This window comes from Danio aesculapii, chromosome 17 (genome assembly GCF_903798145.1).
Source record: "Danio aesculapii chromosome 17, fDanAes4.1, whole genome shotgun sequence".
In the NCBI taxonomy this organism is placed as follows: Eukaryota; Metazoa; Chordata; class Actinopteri; order Cypriniformes; family Danionidae; genus Danio; species Danio aesculapii.
This window is the reverse complement of record NC_079451.1, coordinates 46,418,144-46,442,016: the sequence shown is the minus strand read 5'-3', so window position 1 is coordinate 46,442,016 and position 23,873 is coordinate 46,418,144. Positions and strand designations below refer to the sequence as shown.

General features: G+C 35.7%; 1 protein-coding gene across 1 annotated transcript; it reads right to left on the bottom strand.

The window, feature by feature from the left end:
- Positions 1-723: 723 nt before the first annotated feature.
- On the bottom strand, positions 724-22,972 carry vsnl1b (visinin-like 1b). Its single transcript, XM_056476816.1, has 4 exons — positions 22,702-22,972; positions 17,572-17,738; positions 6,785-7,000; positions 724-3,545 (listed from the first exon to the last, which is right to left on the bottom strand). The coding sequence occupies exons 2-4, from the start codon at positions 17,731-17,733 to the stop codon at positions 3,348-3,350; spliced, it is 576 nt and encodes a 191-aa protein (XP_056332791.1). The 5' UTR covers positions 17,734-17,738; positions 22,702-22,972; the 3' UTR covers positions 724-3,347.
- Positions 22,973-23,873: the final 901 nt, after the last annotated feature.

The window sequence follows — 23,873 nt, the reverse complement described above, 5'->3', positions numbered from 1 at the left end:
AAAGAAACACACATACAAACATACACACACACTGAAACACACACACTCAAAGAAACACTCACAGACACACACACACATACACACACAGAAACACACACACTCAAAGAAATACTCACACAAACACACTCACAGACACTCACACAAACACACACACACACACACACACACACGCGCACGCGCACGCGCACACACACACACACAGAGACAGAAACACACACAGACAGAAACAGACAGAAACACACACACAGGAACACACACATAAACACACTTACAGAAACACACACAAACATACAAACACACACACACACTCAAAGAAACACACACACTCACAGAAACACTCACAGACAAACACACTCACAGACACACACACAAACATACACACACAAACATACACACACACACACACATACACACACAAACACACACGCTCAAAGCACACACAAAAACACACTCCAAACACACACACACACACACAAACACAAACACACAAAAACACACTCACAGACAGACACACACAGAAACACGCACTCAAAGAAGCACACACAGAAACACACTCACAAAACACACACAGACACACACACACACAGAAACACACACACTCAAAGAAACACACACACACTCACAGAAACACTCACAGACAAACACACTCACAGACACGCACAGAAACACACTCACAGAAACACACACACACACACACACACACACACACGCTTAACACCTGTGTTCTGAAAACAACCCATAGATAGTTTATTGATTTTAATCACAATGTTGTCAGTGCAACTGTTACATACCAAGTTGAAGACATGCCACAAATAAAACACACAAACTCATATTACACAAGTCGATGACTGCTTAAATTTGGCTTTTACCGTAGTAGGTACAAATATTTACAGGGCAAAGATATACACTATTCATTTTGGCCAGTTGCATTTTACAAAGATGTGCCTTTTCTCTGCCTCTGAAGGGGATTGACGGAAGAACGCAAAAATGTGGAGGATAAAGTAAATAAAGCGGGTACTTCCAGGGTTAAAAATGTAGAGTAGAAATACTGTTGTACAATACAAACGCAGTGTATTAAGAGTAAACATGTACCAAACCCATTTCAGCTTTTTATTTCCGTCGTCGTCATAACAGGGGAAGCAGATTCATTGCTAAACGCACCTAAAAATGTATTATATTGCCCTTTTTAGTAGAATTATTACTGAAAACTAATTCACAGGCAACCATTCATGCATGTGACGACGATGTAGTGCAAAGTAAACACAAAAAAGGTGCGATGTAAACAAATTAAAGGAATAAATAAATACGTAGGTCCTCGTCAAGGTTATAATAGTTTTGGAGTTTTCATTCGTTTTAGTTTTTAATTTCATTTTGACTTTTTGTTTTCAAATTCGGTTCATTTGAATTGATTTTTAGAGGTAAATTTACTAGTGTTTATAGTTTTGAATTGAATTAAATTGAATATTAGGTGCAAGATTCAAAATCATCCAAATAAATATTGTATAATATAAACTCAACCAAAGATGGGCTACGTTTTTTTTTTGTTGACACAAAAACACTACCATCTACCCATCCTCAAATTCAAATACAACAGCCCACAAGAGAGCAGCCTTAAGTAAAATATGTGCGCAAGGCTGCTTCTGAGGTTAGATACACAGTAGTGATGGGAAGTTCAGATCCTTTGTAACAATCTTTCCATGTTTAGACTCAACATATCAAAAATATGTAGTCAGCAATTATACTTTCAGTCAGATAACACCTCACCATCATCTGAAAAGTTTCTAACGGATAAGTTTGCAACCCAACTGAAGCTTGATTCACTTATTTAAAATCCATCACAATTTTCTGTTATGAAATAAACTTTCCACCAGATCCTCTCATTTAAGCCCTCGGTTTACCCGCGCTGCAGTTGTTCAAGTTGAGTTCAGTCACAGCAGGCTGTCATGTACTGTTTGTGTTCGATTCACCCTCTGCTGAATCACGCATGCGCAGTGTTATCGGTTCACCGCTTCTCAAATCTGATCTCAGTGTACTGTTCTAATAACTGAATAACTCAGTATATATTGGTTTATTTCGAGTCAGAGGGGGATATCAGACATGTTAGACAGTAAGTTGTTTGTGTATACGTGCTTAACATTACCTGAGATGCAAATCGTTTCAAATGATTCAGTTCAATTTGGTGAATTAGTTCAACTGGTTCACTTAGAAGATTCAGTTAAAAAGAACGATTCGTTGGCGATCACTAATACGGAAATAAAACCCATTGTAGGCACAAATGTGTTACATTAATATTTTTAAGTGTCTGCTAGAGTCGTATTTAAGTTGTCACTGTGCTGCTGTCATGTCCAGTCATTGTTTTTCGAGGATGACTAGAGGAGGACCGGCTAGATCTGGCCAATGACAGCAGGATTACAGACTCTGAGGTGCCGGGCGGGTCAAACACCTGTTGTAAAACTGGCAGTGCGAGGCAAATAGATTTACTTCTACGAGGCTTACAATATGTATTAAATACATTTACAAAGACAAAAACGAAGGACGTTTTGCTATAATTTAAGTTGAAATATTTTCAATTCAAGTTTTCGTTTCTTCATTCGTTTTTGTTAACTATAATAACCTTGGTCCTCGTGTTTGTGCAAAAAAAAAGTCAAAATTGTGAATCCAACAAAGACGGAGGCGGTAACCAAAAGCTTTTACAACACACAGTTTTTAAGAGGAAACATGCACCCGAGGGAGGACATCTAAAAGGACAAATGAGCAACGAATGTCAATCTCACACATTAGTATTGTTATCGATACTATCATTTATATAAGGCCTCCCTTGTATTATTCGTCAAGGTTGCCGAAATGAAGTTTTTTTTTTTACACTTAGGACATGCATGCAAATAACTTTTACATTTATATTCTCAAGTACAAGCACGTTTGGAAGGAGGGCTGCATAAACCTCTGGGCCCTCCTTTCTTTTAATTTCAGAGTATTGAAGTTCAACAGACTGATTTTTTTCATCGTTACATTTAAGTGTGACGTGTTTGGGTGTCAAACTCAGAATACGGCAGTGTGTGTGTGTGTGTTCGCGAGTATTGCGGCTAGAAATGAAATACGGCAGAGCACTTCACTGACGATGGATGCGTGAAAAAACAACCAGACTGGTTTTAATTTATACGTCGTCTCGCGTTGTTTTTGTTGCATGTCGCAAATTAAACGGATATACTCTAAACTCGTTAGCGTTTAACATTCTCATGCATACTAGTTGTCGGATCACAAGAATAAAAGTTCGTTTAAAAGTAGTCCAGTGACTCTGGGTGGAAAATGAGCGTGGATCAGTCCGGGTCATGCTAGCATGCGCGTCCTCACTTCTGCATGTCGCACTGCAACAGCAGGACGATGGACGGGTCGCTCTTGGCCGCCTCTTTGAACTCGTCTAGTGTGATCTGGTCGTCGTTGTTTTTATCCATCTTGCTGAAGATCCGGTCCACTCTCTGCTCGGGTGTCAGACCGTCCTCGTTCATCTTCATCATGATCACCGTGCCCACCATCTTATATATCGCCTTTCGCACAAACAGGAGAAAACATTTGCATTTAATGACACCTTCACACTATAAATAAGTGATTATTAGTTTTACTTGTAAACCTGTTGCTCTTAAAACGATTAGTTAGCTTTACTTGAAAGATGTGAGTAAACCTGTTGCTTTCAAAAGGATAAGTTGGCTTTACTTTAAATAAGTGAGTAAACCTGTTGATTTGAAAGCGATTAGTTGTATTTACTTAAAGTAAGTGAGCAAGGCTGTTGCTTTCAAAAAGAATAAGTTGACTACTTAAAATAAGTGAGTAAACCCATTTCTTTTAAAACGATTAGTTAGCTTTACTTAAAATAAGTTAGTAAGCCTGTTGCTTTTGTAATGTTTAGTTGGATTTACTTAAAAAAAGTGAGCAAACTTGTTGCTTTTAAAATGTTTAGTTGACCTTGCTTTAAAAGAGTGAATAACCCTGTTTCTTTAAAAACGATTAGTTGGCTTTACTTAAAATAAGTGTGTAAACTTGTTGCTTTTAAAATGGTTAGTTGCCTTCACTTAAAATAAGTAAGTAAACCTGCTGCTTTTAAAGCGATTAGTTGGATTTGCTTAAAATAATTGAGTAAACATGTTGCTTTTAAAATTATTACTTGGTTTTATTAAAAATAATTGAATAAACCTTAAAACAATTAGTTGACTTCACTTAAAATAAGGTAGTAAACATGTTGCTTTTAAAAAGATGATTGTCTTTACTTAAAATAAGTAACCCCATTGCTTTAAAACAATTAGTTGGCTTGACTTAGAATAAGTTGGTAAACCTGTTGCTTTGAAAACGATAACTTGGCTTTACTTAAAATAACTGAGCAAGCCTGTTGCTTTTAAAAGCATAAGTTGACTTGCTTAAAATAAGTAAGTAAACCCATTGCTTTTAAAACAATTAGTTGACTTTACTTAAAATAAGTGAGTAAACCTGTTGTTTAAAAACAATTAGTTGGCTTCACTTAAAGTGAGTAGACCAGTTACTTTTAAAATTATAAGTTAGCTTTACTTAAAATAAGTGAGTAAAACTGTTGCTTTAAAAACAATTAGTTGGCTTTACTTAAAGTGAGTAGACCAGTTACTTTTAAAATTATAAGTTGACTTTACTTAAAATAAGTGAGTAAACCTGTTCCTTTTAAAATGATTAGTTGGCTTTTACTTAAAATAACTGAATAAACCTGTGGCTTTTAAAATGATGAGTTGGATTTTTTTTAAATAAGTGAGTAAACCTGTTACTCTTAAAATGATGAGTTGCATTTACTTGAAAAAAAGTGAATAAACCCATCGCTTTTAAATCAATTAGTTGGCTTTACTTAAAATAAGTGAGCAAACCTGTTGCTTTTAAAATGTTTAGTTGACCTTGCTTTAAAAGGATGAATAAACCTGTTTCTTTAAAAACGATTAGGTGGTTTTACTTAAAATAAGTGAGTAAACCCATCGCTTTTAAAGCAATTAGTTGACTTTACTTAAAATAAGTGAGTAAACCCATCGCTTTTAAAGCAATTAGTTGGCTTTACTTAAAATAAGTGAGTAAACCCATCGCTTTTAATACAATTAGTTGGCTTTAGTTAAAATAAGTGAGTAAGCCTGTCGCTTTTATAATGTTTAGTTGGATTTACTTACAATAAGTGAGTAAACCTGTTGCTTTTAAAGCGATTACTTGGTTTCACTTAAAATAAGTGAGTAAACCCGTTGCCTTTAAAAGCGACAAGTTGACTTTAAACCCAGTAAACTCATTGTAATTTGGAACTGGAAATGTTTATATTCATGCACACAGTTAATTTGTAAGTCAATTGGTTTACTCACTTTTTAAAGTAAAGCTAACAAATCATTTTAAAAGCAACAGGTTTACTCACTTGTTTTAAGTAAAGTCAACTAATCACCATTTACAGTGCAGGAGGTGTTTAGATTGTTTGAAATATCTTGCTTCTATTATGGAATTAATACTTGATTACTCAATACTTCAATTAATGGCAATTCATATACAGTATTTAATGTTTTGGAAAATTATTTGCTAATTTGTGTGGATTTGTGTAACAAATAAAATCATCTGTGATTTAGCCATTAGTGCTTTCCATAAATAAATGCTTTTTTTTAATTAATCAGCTTAAACTTTAAAGCAACAGGTGCAAATCATTTTGCCATGACAATTATTGATATGATTGTATGGAGAATTTTCTTAGCTCTGTTGGAATCTCCAAACTGACATGCATTTATTTGTTATTTCACTTCATGTTCATTGATCAAACATCAAAACACCGGGTCTCTGTAAGCCTCATAAAGAAGTTTTTAAAATAAAATGAACCACCTTTTATTTTTATTTATTTAAGAACTAATATTTAATCATGCAAATAAGTGTATTCAGTTTATTGTTATTATTATATTGCTTTTATTAAATAAAAGCACTAATTAGCAATGAATTTCCAACTTTGTAACTCATTCTGATATTCATTTCTAAGCTTAATTCTTTTCTAAGGCTCAAATATAAAACTCCTGTAAAACGTCCTAAATTTTAGCTGCAAATCTGGCAAAATAATATTATGTTTACAACTTTTTTTAAAGAATGAGGACTAATAGATTTTTTTTTTTAATTGTCACTGATTTATTGAAAATAAATATACTAAATAATCATTAATGTGCATAATTACAACAAAAAAACTGCAAACCCTATATAAAATCAATGTATCACCTTCACTATTAAAGCATTAGATCAAATTATTTTTGTTTATGTTTTTAGATAACTCTAAATTAACTCTTAATTGGGAATAAAAGTACTAATTAAGGAATAATGTGCAGCTTGGTTTCCCATTTTGACAGGGTTTATGTATTTATTAATTAATGTATCATCAGTCAAAACTTCAGTCATGTCCTAAATTAGAGTTTAGTAAAATAGATATCTAAAAAAAACAAATCAGCATCATTTATCTTTAAGATGAGATGAAATAAAACAAATTTAGTGGAAGTAAAGGCACTAATTACTGACATTTAGATATGTATTATATTAGACTATTAGATATGATCATACAAAGAGTTTTCCCAAAGGTATCATAAAAAAAGCATGAATATATATAAAAAGAGCCTCTATTTGAATGTTGGCAGCACAAATCCTCATATAGAATAAATAGAAAATCCATCAGCTCATGCATTATTTAGTTTGTCCTCCTGCTGCTCTGGTTCTGCACCCTATTTGTGGAAAGTGCTTGTTTAAAGGGCTGCAGATGAGTGTGTTTGTGCACCTCTATGATCTCGAGCATCTCCACTCGAGTGATCTTGCCGTCTCCGTCCAGGTCATACATGTTAAAAGCCCAGTTGAGCTTCTGTTCAAAGCTTCCCCGTGACGTGATGGACAGGGCGCAGATGAACTCTCTGAAGTCAATCGTGCCGTCGCTGTTCTTGTCAAAGGTCCTGAATGCATGCTGAGCGAACTTGGATGCGTCGCCGTAGGGGAAAAACTGCATAAAACAAAAGATATTTCAAATGGCGGATTCATTTGCCAATGTTTTGTTCAGCCTCAATCTTTCACCAAGGTTTTAGAGTACATATGAAATCGAAATTGATTTTGTTAGCTCACATTGCTAGTTAGTGGTGAACAATTCATCTGCATGTCATTAGGAAATAAATCATTTGCTCTTGTAATCTAAAATTAAAATCTGAAAACGCACATCCTGTTTGTTTTCAGTTAAATTCTCTGATTACAGCTGTCTGAGGTATTCGGCGTGGCTAACAAACTTAACCACCTCCCCCCTACTGTCTGTTTTAACAACAAACAGAAACGGTGAGGTGGAAGTCTTCCCCATCTTTCTGAATGAAATGCCTACTTTAGTACATCCAATCAGCTCGCAGTAGAAAAAACAAGCCACGCCCACTGTTTTCTTATTTAATATTATGTTTCTCTAGGAACACAATACAGAAAAAAACATGGTAGCAACTTCCCGTTATGTGGTTTGTGAATCTGGAATGATTCACTCTATTAAATGCTAAGTTGTTTTGAACCAAATTGGACCAGTGCAGTTTTTAAGTTATAATTTTAATGCTTCCATTGGGTTGGTACACTGTGAAAATTGATTAGTTGCTTAAAAGTGATTAAGCAATTGTTTGACTTGACTTAATCACTATTATTGAGAATATTGAGTAAACTTGTTGCTTAAAAAGCGATTAGTTGACTTTACCTTAAATAAGTAAACCCATTATTTAAGGCGATTAGTTGACTTTACTTTTTAAAAAAGTGAGTTAACCTGTTGCTTTTAAAGTGATTAGTTGACTTAACTTTTAAAAAGTGAGTAAACCTGTTGCTTTTAAAGTGATTAGTTGACTTTACTTTAAAAAGTGAGTAAACCTAATGCTTTTTATTAGTTTACTATTTAAACTGAGTAAACCCTTTTAAAGGAATTAGTTGACTTTAATGTAAGCCATTTTCTTTTAAACTGATTAATTGACTTTAGTTTCAGTTCTTAAACTGATTAAACCCTTTGTTTAGGAAGAGATTAGTTGCCTTTATGTAAAAAGTGAGTAAACGCATTGCTTTACAGCGATTATTTGACTGTACTTTAAAGTGAGTAAACTCTTTTGCTTTTTAAGTGATTAGTTGACTTTAAAAAGAGAGTAAACCTGTTGCTTTTAAAGCGATTATTGACTTTACTTTTAAAAAATGAGTAAACCCTTTGCTTTTAAATAGATTAGTTGACTTTACTTTTAAAAAGTGAGTAAATCTGTTGCTTTTATAGCGATTGGTTGACTTTATTTTAAAAAAGAGAGTAAACCCATTGCTTTAAAAGCAACTAGTTGACTTTACTTTGTAAACCTGTTGCTTTTAAAGCAATTAGTTGAGTTTAAATAGTGAATAAACCCATTGTTTAAGGCAATTAGTTGACTTTACTTTTAAAAAGTGAGTAAACCCATTGTTTTAAGGTGATTAGTTGACTTTAAATAAAGGGAGTAAATCCGTTGCTTTTATAACGATTAGATGACTGCAAAAAACAGAGTAAACCCACTGCTTTTAAAGCCTTCAGTTGACTTTACTTTAAAAAGTGAGTAAAGCCATTGCTTTAAAGCTTTTAAAGCGATTAGTTGACTTTACTTAAACTGAGTAAACCCTTTATTTTTGAAGAGATTATTTAAAAAAAAGTTAGTGAAAGCATTGCTTTGAAAGCATTTACATGACTTTTTATGTATAAACGTGAGTAAACCAATCACTTTTAAAGTAATTAGTTGACTTAAAGTGAGTAAACCTTGTTGCCTTTAAAAGTATTAAATGAACTATGTGTGCATAATTATAAAAATGAAGTCAACTTAACACTTACTTAACCCATTTAAGTAAAGTAACTAATCGCTTTTCCCCTGTACATATTTTTGTTAGCTATATTGAAATGAAAATGAGATGGTTTTTACTAATAAGTAGTCATCTAACTGATGACGTAATGTGATTGACTGTGGAATAAGAGGGTGGAGTGAGAAGATTGTGTCACGCACTGAGGAAGGCATTGGGCTGAAACATCTGAGTTTTGTATCTCCTAAAAAAGCATAATAAATCTACATACAGTAATTAATTAACGAGTGTGAATCATGACCTTCTGAGTGTACATATTTTTCCCAAATTTAAGTTACAACAACCCAGCAAATTTGTTTTGGCTAAACATTTCAGTGATTTGTTAATAGAACGATTCAAGCCAAAAAGCAATCAGAACAAAACGAAGGCATTTAGTTTATTTATGGGTCAAGAACTAAAAGGGGTTCTTAAGAATTAAAACAAGAAAGGGTTTCCCCTACAAAATGTGAATGTTTTCAGTTTAATTGAGCAGAAAACAATGACTTTCCCATGATTTACACACAAATTATTAGTGTAACAAATATTTTTATAACGAAAAAAATTTGATGACGTATTATTGGCCACAAAATTCACATTTATTGTCATTTTTAAATATTCATACTTTCCCACAATTCATCAGACCACTTTGTTTTACTCGTTTCACATTTAAAACATAATCCCTTTCCATTTAGTATGATCATTATTGTTTTCAATATTATCATTTACAGCAGGGGATCTCAACCTTTTTCAGTTCAGGGCCTACATCTTTCTCCAATCAATTTTTGAAGGCCCACCTGTCTGACATTTTCTCTAAAATATCTGTATGAAGTGCTCAAAACATACACAGATTCAAAGAGAACCACTGGTCAATAGGGAGACTGCAAAAGACCAGCTTTTGCTTTAAACTGTACTGAGTGAATATCTACTATTAAATATCTACTATTCAAGCATATACATGTAAAATACAGTAAAACAGCCTAAATCTGTTGAAACGCGCCGATCTGATGGCGGTTGAGCTTGCAGCTGGATATTATTGGGAAATCGCTGACAGGAACAGTGAACAGCTGCGCCAGGGTGCGTCTGAAGCTCATATGCAAGTTTATTTTACAGTCTATGACAGAAACACCACTGAGCCTCGCTAGATCCTACTGTATGGGCTGCGCATCCGTTATAAAACATTAATCTGGACAACTATGCGGATATATTAAATAGTTCACACAAATATAAACAGAGAGACTTTCACTTCTCGCATGGTATGTGAATGAACAGACGTGTACTAGGCTAGTCGCAGATGCGATTATGAGGCTGTTTTTGCGCCGAGTTTGAAGTAATCAATCAGAGAACAGGAGAAAATACATTACTTTGATCATTTTAATATAAAATATTATTAATAATCAAATCCTAAATTTATAGTATAATATTGAGAGTTCATTTTGAGCGGCCTACCTGCAGGATCGCTCAGGAAAACCGGTTGAGAATCCCTGATTTACTGGACAGGTTACACCGAATAATGACTGGACATTATTCATTCTTTCATTCATTCATTTACCTTCGGCTTAGTTCCTTTATTTATCAGGGGTTGCCACAGCGGAATGAACTGCCAACTTATCCAGCTTATGTTTTACGCAGCGGATGCCCTTCCAGCTGCAACCCAGTACTGGGAATCATCCATACACACACACACACTCACACACTACGGCCAATTTAGTTTATTCAATTCCCCTATAGCGCATGTGTTTGGACTGTGGGGGAAACTGGAGCACCCGGAGGAAACCCACGGCAACACGGGGAAAACATGCAAACTCCACATAGAAATGCCAACTGACCCAGCCGCGACTCAAACTAGCAAACATTCTTGCTGTGAGGCTACAGTGCTAACCAAATTTAATCCAAATTTTGACATTTTCGTAAGCTATTTGAAAGAAATTACTTGCATTTAATGTTTTAGATGTTTATAAAATCAGTTTTTTAAATGATAATAAAATAATATAACAGCTTTTTTTGTGTGTGACTTTTTATAAATAACAGCACGGCTTTATTCATCATCCACTTATGAGATTATTAGTGAATATGGACTGCATTTCAATTACAAATCTCGCATGAGGCTGGAGATGACTTGTGATATCTTTTATGTATTTATTGATTTGTTTTGTATTATCTTCATATCTGAACATGCAGCTCAACTCATTGTTCAAGCTCTTGTTCTCTCCAAACTGGACTATTGCAACTCTCTACTAGCCGGGCTTCCAGCTAACTCTATCAAACCTCTTCAGCTGCTTCAGAACGCAGCAGCACGAGTGGTCTTTGATGAACCCAAAAGAGCACATGTCACTCCGCTACTCACCCGTTTGCACTGGCTGCCAGTTGCTGCTCGCGTCAAATTCAAAGCTCTGATGTTTGCTTACAAAGCGACCTCTGGCTTTGCTCCTTCTTATCTGCTCTCACTTCTGCAGATTTATGTGCCCTCCAGAAACTTGCGTTCTGTGAATGAACGTCGCCTCGTTGTTCAATCCCGAAGAGGGAAGAAATCACTTTCCCGAACTCTCGCATTCAATCTGCCCAGTTTCTGTTCTTTCTGGAGCTTGTTAGACACATCCACTCTCGGTCTTTTATTCCCGTGCTCCACAAATGGCTTTGAACTGACATGAATGTAATTAATGGCTGTGTTTTTCATTTTTGGAGTGAAGCTTTCCTTTAGCAGGGATTTGTGAGCGATTATTGATTTTCATGTCTGAATTTTGCGGCGCAGCAGGTTCTGTTCTTTCGCTTCAGGTTCATTCCACAGCTATTCATTAAAGAATGAATGCGCACCACACAACGGCCACAAGTACATCTAACAGCATGCTTTCACTCAGGTCCTGTAATCTCACTGCGTCGCAGCCTTTCTATGAATATGATTTTACAGACTGCAGCTTTGATAGTTTATGCTTGGCTGCAGGAGACGGTAAAACTCCACTGTCTTATGTTATTTGGCAAGGTGGCTCACAGCTAGAAGGTTGATGGTACGAGTCCCGGCTGGGTCAGTTGGCATTTCTGTGTAAAGTTTGCATGTTCTCGCTTGGTTAGCGTGGGTTTCCTCCGGGTGCTCCGGTTTCCCCCACAAGTCCAAAAACATGTGGTATAGGTGAATTGAATAAGCTAAACTGACCATAGTGTATGAGTGTGTGGGAATGTGAGAGTGTATGGGTGTTTCGCAGGACTGGGTTGTGGCTGGAAGGGCATCTGCTGCATAAAACATGCTGGATAAGTTGGTGGTTCATTCCGCTGTGTGGTGTGGAAAATGAATAAATGAATGTCTTGTGTTGAACATAAATACATGTTCCAAAATGGCTTTTTTTAACGGGGATATACTCTTTTTCCTCCTTTTTTCGTAATATAAATAACATTTTTTAAAACTGTAACATTTTTTTATTAATTTAACTTTATTATTTAACTATAAAGAACATTTGTTCAATGGAAAGTTTCCATACTGTAGATTTTAAAGGTTCTTCACTGAACCATTGATTCCAATATAGCAGGGTATCTGCTGGGTCTTAAAAAAATCTTCAAATGTCTTAAATCTCAAAAAGTAAATTTTAGGCCTTAAAAAGTCTTAAATTTACTGTAATATTGTGTTGTAGATCTTAAATCTTTTCTAAACAGATCTACCTGCATTTCGTTGCCTTGTACTTGTACATGTGTGATGACAATAAATTGAATCTAATCTAATTTTCCTTTGTTCATGTATAGCTACTCAATCTGGCCAACACCCACACAATAATACTGTACATAATAAAACTTTTCACTTTATTTTCTATTTAAGAATGTACTTTATAGCTCTATTTACCATAATGTTTTCATTATTTTCCTTACAATAACATTTGTTCCTGGACAGGCTGTCGTGCATACATTTAGTTTATTATAGTTTTTAAAACCATTTTTTCAATTTTGGTTTATTTTTAAGAAAGGTTATGTGGAAAAAGAAGTGTATACATACAACTAGAGCTAGCTTTGACACTATATTTAAATATCTTGCTCAATTAACTAAAATATTATTATTTTTTAATGATTAAATGATTATTATTGTATTAATAAATGTATTAAATCATTAAAAAAAGTTTGATAGGGGAGTTTTCATGTTCTCCCCATGTTGGCGTGGGTTATCTCTGGGTGCTCCAGGTTCCCCACAGTCCAAAGACATGCGGTACAGGTGAATTGGGTAAACTAAAATGTCCGTAGTGTATGAGTGTGTATGGATGTTTCCCTTTGATGGGTTGCAGCTAGAAGGGCATCCGCTGCGTAAAACATATGCTGAATAAGTTGGCGGTTCATTCCGCTGTGGTGACCCCAGATTAATAAAGGGACTAAACTGAAAAGAAAATGAATGAATGAAAGTTTAATAGGGCAAATAAAAATCTTATCCAACTGGGTCATTCGAAAAGCTCCTTAGCATTTAGCCCTGTATGAGTCTAAAATTTCATTCATAATGGTCTTAAAAATAAAAATAAAATTAAAGTCTTAAGTTTAACTTACTCAAACCTGCAGAAACCCTTTATAGAATATTTATTTTTATTTTAGTTTAAATGCACAACAGTTTTCTCTCTCTTCTCTGCTCTCCTCATTTTCCCTGACCTTTTTTAATCCAAATATATTTTGTTTCCAGAGCTTACATGGTTATTTTCAATAATCCTCTAAGCATAATTTCATATTTCATAATTGCTGGTTGCCAGGGAATTGCTGTGCAGTTGCTAGGCTGTTCTTAGCAGTTGGCTTTAAAATAATAATAATAATAATAATAAAATGAAGAATCTTGGATGGTCATTTCATATAATAATAGTTTAGATAATAATCAGCATAAAACATATGCTGGATAAGTTGGCGGATGATTCTGCTGTTGCGACCTCTGAAGTGAATAACTTATCCAACTTATCCAGCGAATGTTTTACACAGCGAATGCCCTTCCAGCTTTAAAAAATTAAAAACAGCTTTTATTCTAGCTGAAATAAAACAAATAAGACTTAAAAAAAATATTTAAAAAACATGATCAGACATACTTTAACTGTATATTTATATATTCTGATTTCTGTATTTATACATTGACATTTTTAGGGATTAAATATTTAGGGTTTCTTGTCATATTATGTCAAGAGTCATGTTATATACACATAAATATTTGGACATTCCTAGGTTGCATAATTATGACTGTCCTCAGTCTATATTTTTATATCATTTCACATTTCCTTGCTATGTCTTTGCCATTCTGTTGCCACGGTTTTCTGGATGGATGCCAGTTTTTTTGTTTTTGTTTATTTTAATATATTTATTTTACAAGCTCCAGTCTAAAGTTTGAAAACACTTCATATCATATATATAAATTAGTGAAATAATTCAGCTCTACAGTACAAACACTCCTAGTTAACCTCCACATTTTAAAGGGACAGTCCACTAAAATATGTCAATTCTGTCATCATTAGCTATGTTTCCTTCCACCTATTTTTATGCACATTTTGGATATGCGCATAAAAATGTGCATAACTGAGTAGGATAAACTTTTTCTTCGATAGGAAAAGATGCGCATAAACTACGATCGAAACGATTTTACCAAACAAATTCCAGTATGTGCATTAAATAAAGGTCATGTGATTTTATTATAAGAGATCATGTGATGATAAAAATGTGTGTGAATGGACAAACCAGCAGGCTGAACACACTGTAAAACAGGGGCGTCGCTAGACGTAAAGCTCTACTGGGGCACCCGCTATATATTATGCACACTATATATATTATACACTGTATATTTTTTTAAAGAAATATTTATTATAAATAAAAGTATTCTTGTTATTATACAATTATTATTCAAAATTATCTTAAATGTAACTGGAAAACAATGTTTAGACACAACTGGAGTGATATGCTTAGATCATTTAAGAAATCTTTTGCATAAATATTATTTTATTTGAATGAAATTCAATAGACAATTCAATAAAATACAAAAAAAAAGATGTGTTATAGGATTATCTGTTGTCTTAGACTTGACACATGGCAGAGAATTAGTTTTATTAAGTCTTTACCTCCCTGACTCCTCATCCCTCCTTTTTGCTTCATACAAAATAAATCTATCAGGAGGCCTGCTTAGTAAGATCACCGTCATATTGTTTAAACTTTAGTTTTGTCGACTAGCTAAACAAAAAAGGCTGTTACGCCGGTTTTACAACGCATGAGCGGCGCGTGACAAGCAAGCTTTTTGCCTGCTTTTTTGGCGCGCATGTTAACTACCGGGACTCGCACCGGCAGAAGAGCAGCGCGTGCGAGAGCAGCGCATTTGAGAGGCACGCGGGTTCTTTGCGCACATGCGGAGATGCGTCAGTTTGCTTTTTGATCAAACACATTGCTTTCATCAGCGTTGGTTCGGTTGCACATAGGGAATAACGTCTTTTTTTCGGAATTACCACTCTTAATAAATACACTTGCATATGAAGTAAATCATATCTCAATGCATTTACTGGGGAACTGGAGATTTTTACTGGGGCACGTGCCCCAGTGAATTGGGTCTAGCGACGCCCCTGCTGTAAAACATCTGAAATGTTGTTTTGGTCATTCTAAAACGCCTTAACCATCTCAGTATTAGTGTTATTATATTATTAATGACCTCCAGAATCAAGAGCGTCTGTGCTCCGCGTCTCACACCTTCAAATGCCACCACGCGTTTATTGCATGTCGGCGTTTGTCTTCTGAGGCGCAAGTCATTTATTAAATAAAGAAAAGATTCACGCAGCTTCTCCTACCACAGTAAATTCCCTATTTACTGTTGATATTTAGCGCCAGTTAATCAGAAAGTGACGACTTTGTTCTCTTTGACTCGGTGGATGGAAACGCTGCTTTATTAGCACGTCTCTTATGCGATATAGGGATGTGCACATCGATGCTCGAGTATCAATATATCGATACTCAGAAGCTTTTAATTTGGTATCGATATTTTTTAAAGTATCAACATTTTAACTATATTTTAATCATTTCTACATAACTAAATGTTTTAGCACTGTGTGTGTTGTCAGTGACGCTTTGTATATAAGCCGTTACACCAATCAATCTGCGGCGGATCGTGACGCGAGCGATCATGTGACTTTCAGATAACTTACGGACTCAACACACGCAAGTCGCACACTTCTGCATTACGGAATGACACAATGGCAGAGAGGAAACACAGCGGCTGAAAAAACGTTGCACGAGCAATATTTGTGATAAGAAAGTCGTACACAGTAACAATACAAGCAACATTTCTGAACACTTACAGACAACACACCCTGAAACTTATAAAGAAGTGGAACAAAAACAAGCTGCCCAGTGTTCCTCGGCTCAGTCTCCCTCTGTCCGACAAAAGATATCGTAGGAGAGTTTTAAAGGAGGCAACCCCCCCCCCCTCTCCCTCTCTCTCTCTCTCTCTCTCTTTCTCTCTCTCTCAATTCAATTCAATAATTGCTTTATTGGCATGACAATTAACACATAATTAAATAAAAAAATTAAATAATAAATCAGAATAATAAATCTCTCTCTCTCTCACTCTCTCTCTCTCTCTCTTTCTCTGTCGTTACTAATAGGTGAATAAGAATAAATAAAAGTGTGTGTGTATCTGTGCAGTGTGTATATACAATATGTATGTGTGTGCGTGTATGTATATATCTTACACACACACACTCTTAACAAATACTTTTAACAAAAAGTATCGGTATCGTATTGCATTAAAAAAATTGTGGTATCGCCCATCCCTAATGCGATATTCCTGTTTTGCGCATGAATTTAATTTGCATCTTTAGATGGAAACATAGCTAATCATTCAAATTCTGACACAATAACCAATAAATTGAACAAATAATCCCAACAACAACAAACCAATAACACTGCAGCCCATTTCATATATACAGCAATCTTATGTGGCAATAGATGATAGCAAATTATACACGTTTGCAATGTGATATGGCCATTTTGAGAGAACTGTCAAGTATGAGGTTTGAATGAAGGCCTAATTCCCTTTCAAAGAACAAGCAAATTCATACAGACCCCTCCCCCAAAGAGCCTATGTGCTATAAAGATTGACGATTGGCTATTCTGACTAGAAGGCGGGACTTCATTCACTGTGGTGTTCAAACTGAGCGTCGCACTTTCCCTTATTAATAGTAATGCGAGTAAACCATCTTCATATATAGTTGAGTCAGAATTATTAGACCTCCAGTATATTTTTTCCCAAATGGAAAGAAGAGTTTTTCCCTACACATTTCTGAACATAATAGTTTTATTAACTCATTTCTAATAACTGATTTTTTATCTTTGCCATGATGACAGCACAGAATATTTTACTAGATATTCAGCAAGATACTAGTATTCAGCTTAAAGTGACATTTAAAGGGTTAACTAGGTTAATTAGGCGATTTAGAGTAATTAGGCAAATCATTGTATAACAGCGGTTTATTCTGTAGATAATGTAAACAAATATGCTTAAGGGGGCTAATAATTTTGACCTTAAAATGATTTTTATAAAAATTAAAAACTGCTTTTATTCTAGCCGAAATAAAACAAATAAGACTTTCTCCAGAAGAAAAAATATTATAGGAAATACTGTGAAAATTTCCTTCCTCTGTTAAACAGCATCTGGGAAATATTTTTAAAAGAAAAACAAAATCACAGGAGGGCGAGTAAGTTTGACTTCACTCGTATGCCTAGTGTTTGGTTAAAGGCTCTCACCTTCACATAGAGCTGCTGGAACTCCTCCAGGTTTAGTCGGCCGCTGGGACAGTCTTTCAGGAAACCCTTGTACCACTGCTTCAGCTCGTGTTCGTTAAACTCGGTGTTCTTCACAAGATCCTCCATCACCTCAGGGGTCAGTTTGCTGTTCTGCTTTCCCATGATTACTGCATGAGGAAAGAGGAAGTACAGAATGGTAACAGAAAGCTCTCCGTGTTGGGTTCTTTTAAGAGATCTGCGGGTAGAATTGGTTTTCTATACAGTGCAAGTTTAATCCCTTAAAAATGAAGTTGGGTATTTTGACTCTCTGATTCTTGTGATTGTAAGTGATTCTTTGGACAATGCTTAAATTAAAGAACAGATGCATACAACTCATTTCCATCACGATTATTTCAATTTACATTCACAATACAAGCAAAGCCAATGATAACCTAGTAAACAGTAGGTAATCTACTAAGAACACATGTGCAAATTGGATAAAGACATGCTCTTGGGCTGTTTAATTATAGTGCAAATACCAGTAAACCAACTGAAGCAAACTAGTAATTGTAAATGCATGACTTTTAAATGTATTAATTTTACATCTGAAAAGGAAATTCCTATAAATGCATATGCAATAATAAACAGAACTGTTTGCTCTCCATTACAGCATTCATATTTTAATGGCTTATAAGTTGTTAGTAAATCTGGCTCTTAAAGGGACAGTTCACTCAAAACTAAAAATAAACTCATTCTCCCTCGTGTGGTTTTAAACCTTTATGAGTTCCTTTCTGTTGATCACAAAAGAAGATATTTTGAAGAATGTTGGTGGTTGAGACTGACTGACTTCCATGGTTGGGAAAGAAATCACTATGGAAGTTTTATGATGCGTTCTTTAAAATATCAACAGAAGAAAGATCCTCAAATAGGGTCAATAAATGATGACAGAATTTTCATTTTTGGGTGAACTGCCCCCATAGCTTTATTTATTCTGCTCCTGGAATCACAAAAATGTGACCCACAATGGAGCAACCTGGTTAGTGCTTGATTACATCTGATAGGCCAATCAGGATATTCAATATCATCGTATTTACTGAGCAGGGGTGCATTTCCAAAAACCATCGTTAGCCAACTAAGGACGCAAGTTCCGTCATTACAAACATCGGTAATTAATTTGACGTTTCCCAAATCTCAAAGCTCCCTTCGCAGAGCACTTTGAAAACATGTGATTTTGAACACAGCCGTGGCTCATGACGAAAGCTTTAAATGTCACTTTAAGCTGTATAGAAGTGTCTTGATAAATATCTAGTCAAATATTATTTACTGTCATCATGGCAAAGATAAAATTAATTAGTTCTTAGAGATGAGTTATTAAAACTATTTAGAAATGTGTTAAAAAAAATCTTCTCTCTGTTTGGGAAAAAAAAATAAAAAGGGCGGCAAATAAATCAGGGGGCTAATAATTCTGACTTCAACCGTATATTTCAATTAATATGGAAAATGAGTGCATGTTTTTACCAAAAACTAAAATTGGATTTTTTTTAAATGTGTGTGTGAAATTATTGGGTTCTTCTCTAAAGAAGTAGTTACTCCACCCCGTTTAGAGCATCATTATAGGTGTTTTACGCTATAACTAACGTGATTCAAACGATGGATCTGCGACAGAGAAACTACAGGTTTTTTTGGGAAACACTCGACATGGCTGTATTTTTCCAAACATTCTTTAGAATATCTTCTTTATATCCTCTTAAGAAAGAAATATACATTTAGGACCAGTTAAGGTGAGTAAATAAAGAGGAAATTAAATCTCTTTAATTGCTTGTTTTATTGCAATTATTTGTCACAATTTATTTTCTTTGTTTCTACATTATTTATTCAGTGTAAGAAATGAATTGCTTAAATGGATACTTATTTTACACAGTATTTATTCAAAAAACAGTCCAATTTTCAGGAAATGTGCACTGGAAAGGCTGTCTATAGATTACGTTTCTAATTTCTCAGTGGTGACATTTTGATTTTAATAATGAAGTTTAGAAAATAAATTCTAATGTTAGCCAATAAGGCCAGGACTGAACTACGAGAAACCCATTTATTGAAATTTTTTTTGAGAGTTTTATTGGAATTTGGTTGCTCAGAAATATAAAATGTCATTTATTGCATCAGCCAAAAACTGGACCAAATGTCAATAAATATAACTGGTGATTTCATATTCTCTCAAATCCAAAAAGACATGTTTTTAATGGCAGGCATGCCTCTAATAGACCTCTGCATTTCCACCTCAGATGTATTTTCATAAAATGTAGTCATATTTATAGCTAGACTTTGCTGTTTCCGGTTACTTTTTTGTATTTTCGTTTTGTTAATTTTTGTGACTTTTGTTACTGTTTGTATTCACTGGTAGCCTTGTTTTTATTTTATATTTATTTGTATGTCTGTCATGGGTGGCACTGTAGCTCAGGGGTTAGTGCTGTCACCTCACAGCAAGAGGGTTGCTGGTTCAAGTCCTGGCTGGGTCAGTTGGTTCTGTGTGGAGTTTGCATGTTCTCCCTGTGTTGGCGTGGGTTTCCTTCAGGTGCTCCGGTTTCCCCCACAGTCCAAACACATGCGCTATAGGTGAACTGAATAAACTGAATTGGCTGTAGTGTATGACTGAGTGTGTATGGGTGTTTCCTAGTACTGGGCTGCAGCTGAAAGACCATCCACTTTGTAAAACACATGCTGGAATATTTGGCTGTTCTGATGTGGCGACCTCTAATAAACAAGGGACTAAGCTGAAGGAAAATGAATTAATGAATGTATGTCTGTCTCTATATATATATATAGTTGAAGTCAGTATTATCAGCCCTCCTATTTATTTTTTCCTCCAATTTCTGTTTAAAGGAGAGAAGATTTCTTCAACACATTTCTAAACATAATAGTTTTAATAACTCATTTCTAAGAACTGATTTATTTTATCTTTGTCATGATGACAGGAAATAATATTTGACTAGATATTATTTAAGACACTTCTATACAGCTTAAAGTGACATTTATAGGCTTAACTAGGTTAATTAGGTTAACTAGGCAGGTTAGGGTAATTAGGCAAGGTATTGTATAATGATGGTTTGTTCTGTAGACTATCGAAAAAATATAGCTTAAAGGGGCTAATAATATTGACCTTAAAATGTTTTTCAAGAATTAAAAACTGTTTTTATTCTAGCCAAAATAAAAAAGTAAAAAATAAGACTTTCTCTAGAAGAAAAAATATTATCAGACATACTGTGAAAATTTCCTTGCTCTGTTAGCATCATTTGGGAAATATTTAAAAAAGAAAATTCTGACTTCAACTATATATATATACCTATGATATGTTTATGCATCTCATTTTCTACTATTTCATTTTGTGCATCCCAACATATGATCCCAACTGGGGATAGTTCCCCCCAAAATGAACTCTCTTTCATATGGTTCAAAATGTCTGAAGAAAATATTTTGAAGAATGTTGCAAACTGCCATCCAGCAGCATCGATACATAAAGATACTTTGGAAGTCAACGACTACCAAACCTGTAGTTCATTCATCCATTTTCCTTCAGCTTAGTCCCTTTATTCATCAGTAGTTGCCACAGTGGAATGAACTGCCAACTTATCCAGCATACGTTTTACACAGTGGATGCCCTTACAGCCACAACCCAGAACTGGGAAACACCCACACTTTTTACTCTCATACACTACGGCCAATTCAGTTTATTCAATTCCCCTATAGCGCATGTGTTTGGACTGTGGGGGAAACCGGAGCACCCGGAGGAAACCCATGCCAACACGGGAAGAACATGCAAACTCCACACAGAAACACCAACTGTCCCAGCCAGGACTCGAACCAGCGACCTTCTTGCTGTGAGGCGACAGTGCTAACTACTGAGCCACCGTGCCAGCAGTAACATTCTTTAAAATTTCTCTTTTAATCATCAGAAGACAGACATTCAAATAGGTTGATAAAAGAGTGACAGAATGTTCATTCCTGTGTGAACTATCCCTTTAAATAGTCACATCTGCATTATGTGTGTGCCTCCACTAATATGGCTTTCAGCATTGACCGTTAATAAAACGCATATATCAGTCGAGCATTACCCCCCCCCCCCCCCACACACACATATATATATATATAAGCCAGAGGAACACCATGATGTCATGCATATTAAATGCAAATAACCTAAAATATGAATGCACAGAATCTGCAGTCAGCTGTGATGAGGTCTGGCAGCTGTGTTGTTGCTTCTCGAAATAGATCAAAGTCACAAGAGTTTATGTGTAAATGGGCATCAGGTAAAATAGGCTACAAACGGGGAGGGGTGAAGAAGAGCTTTTTATTTCCATGTGGAGCGTCTGTCTGCGTTTGCAGCCTCTCCCGCATCAAATGTGCGCGGAGGAATAGAAAAAAACCCACACACAGAGCAGCCTCGAACACGTTTGATAAGAGAATGCAGCTTTAATTAAAGACAGTCGGGAATTGTTACCCACGACCCAGTCGTCACACTTATGTAATAGCACTGGGGCTTTTTCAAGCACCAATGGCTGAACGAATGACCTTGAGGAGAGAAACCACTGGGAAGAAATGCACAATAAATAAATGATCTTGAACTGAAGATTTAAATGGCTTAAAAACCAAGATCTGCTTTAGATCCCTTTTACGCATCCGTTTTGATGTGACAGATTAGGGGCGTCATTTCATTTGCATATATCAAATGAATCATTTAGATGTGTTTTAATGATGCACCGGAGTCAAAACGAACCATTCCGACAGAGGCTGCAGAGAAAAGACGCAGTGCTCAAATCTCACATCCAAAAAAAAAAAAAAATCCCTCAAGTGAAACAGCTCTGAAATTCTCTATACACGACACCACATTTGTTGTCACTGAACAAATCGGGAGTAACAAGCAACCAGTGAGCCTATGTTGCCATCAGCGCTCCAAATGCATCAAATACACAGTCTTTAATTAAAGCCTAGTGTTCTGATCTAATCAGGCCACGCGCGCTAATAACGCATTCAGTCACTCGTGCATGCATTCACGCGTTCACACATTTCTCTGACTAAATCAGAAGAGGAACACACATGTCTGCGACGCATATAAATCTCTCTCAGCTTCATATGCACGCATGCATCGCCTCTTACCTTCGAGTTGCGTGCTTGGAGGCTGATGGAAATGCGCTGGTGCTCGGCTTTTGCGTTTGTCGAGCCCAAATTCCGCGGATTCGTCGCGGTTTTCTTTTTTACCGAACGCAGAATAATGTGTAAAGGTGATTCCAGCCGACACGATCCCGCTTCCGTCTCTCTCTCTCTGTGTGTGTATGTGTGTGCGTGTGTGTGTGCGCTATGCGACGCAAGACATGCGGCATGCAGAGAGCATCACCACTACTGCTGCTGATGCTCCGAGCGTGCGTTTGCGCAAATTGTATGCTTGCAACCCTGCTCTTAGGGGGCTCGTGTCAGTAAACACTCTATTAACCACAGTGTGCATGCTTTAGATGTGTGCATGCATGCTCTGTCCTGTAAAACGCGCTCTGCTTTTTATGTTATGGGCTTCTCAGGAGGAATAAAAGTAGTTATTCTGTAATTCATCATTTATTTACTTCTATACTCTTTCAATTTGTTCACCTGACCTAGATAAAACTGAGAAGTGACTCTGTTCTTATACACTATACATATAAAACAGTGTTTTCTGTTTATTTACGGTGGTAAATTGCATTATGGGGTGTTGATCTCTGCTCTGTTGACTTTTAATGTTGAAAATTCAACTCTACAGTTTAACAAAGTGACTCTTATTGATGTTTTAGTAGTTTGTTATGTATAAGAAATAATATGTAGAGAAATAAGTGTGTAAAACACTTTATTACAAGGTTTTTGTAGGTTTTCTGTCTTCACACCTCTAGTTTGAAGTCAGGAAAGTGGGTGAGTCCAGCTCTGTTTAGGTGGGAGTGTCGAGTGGCGAAAAGCTCTTGGGTAAAAAATGTTCCTCACGAACATATTTTTGTCGCATGTTAGCAGACCCACACGTGAGTCCAGCTGCGCTCTCATAGTGAGGTAACGAAAACAAAACCTTCGTCGCGGCACATTTATAAACTCAACACTGATGGCCCATGTCTCCAAACAATTCTTCTTCTTCTACTTGTTTTTATTACGGTTGGCAACACAACATGGCATCTCTCTGCAGTCAGAACACTGTAACAGGTAAAATCAGTCTTCAAAGCTACTATGTATATTAATGAAGTTGCACCTCATTCACAATAGAGCACGCTAGTTGGTTCGAACCAAGTCTTTCTCATCACGTTGTACCGGCCAGTATA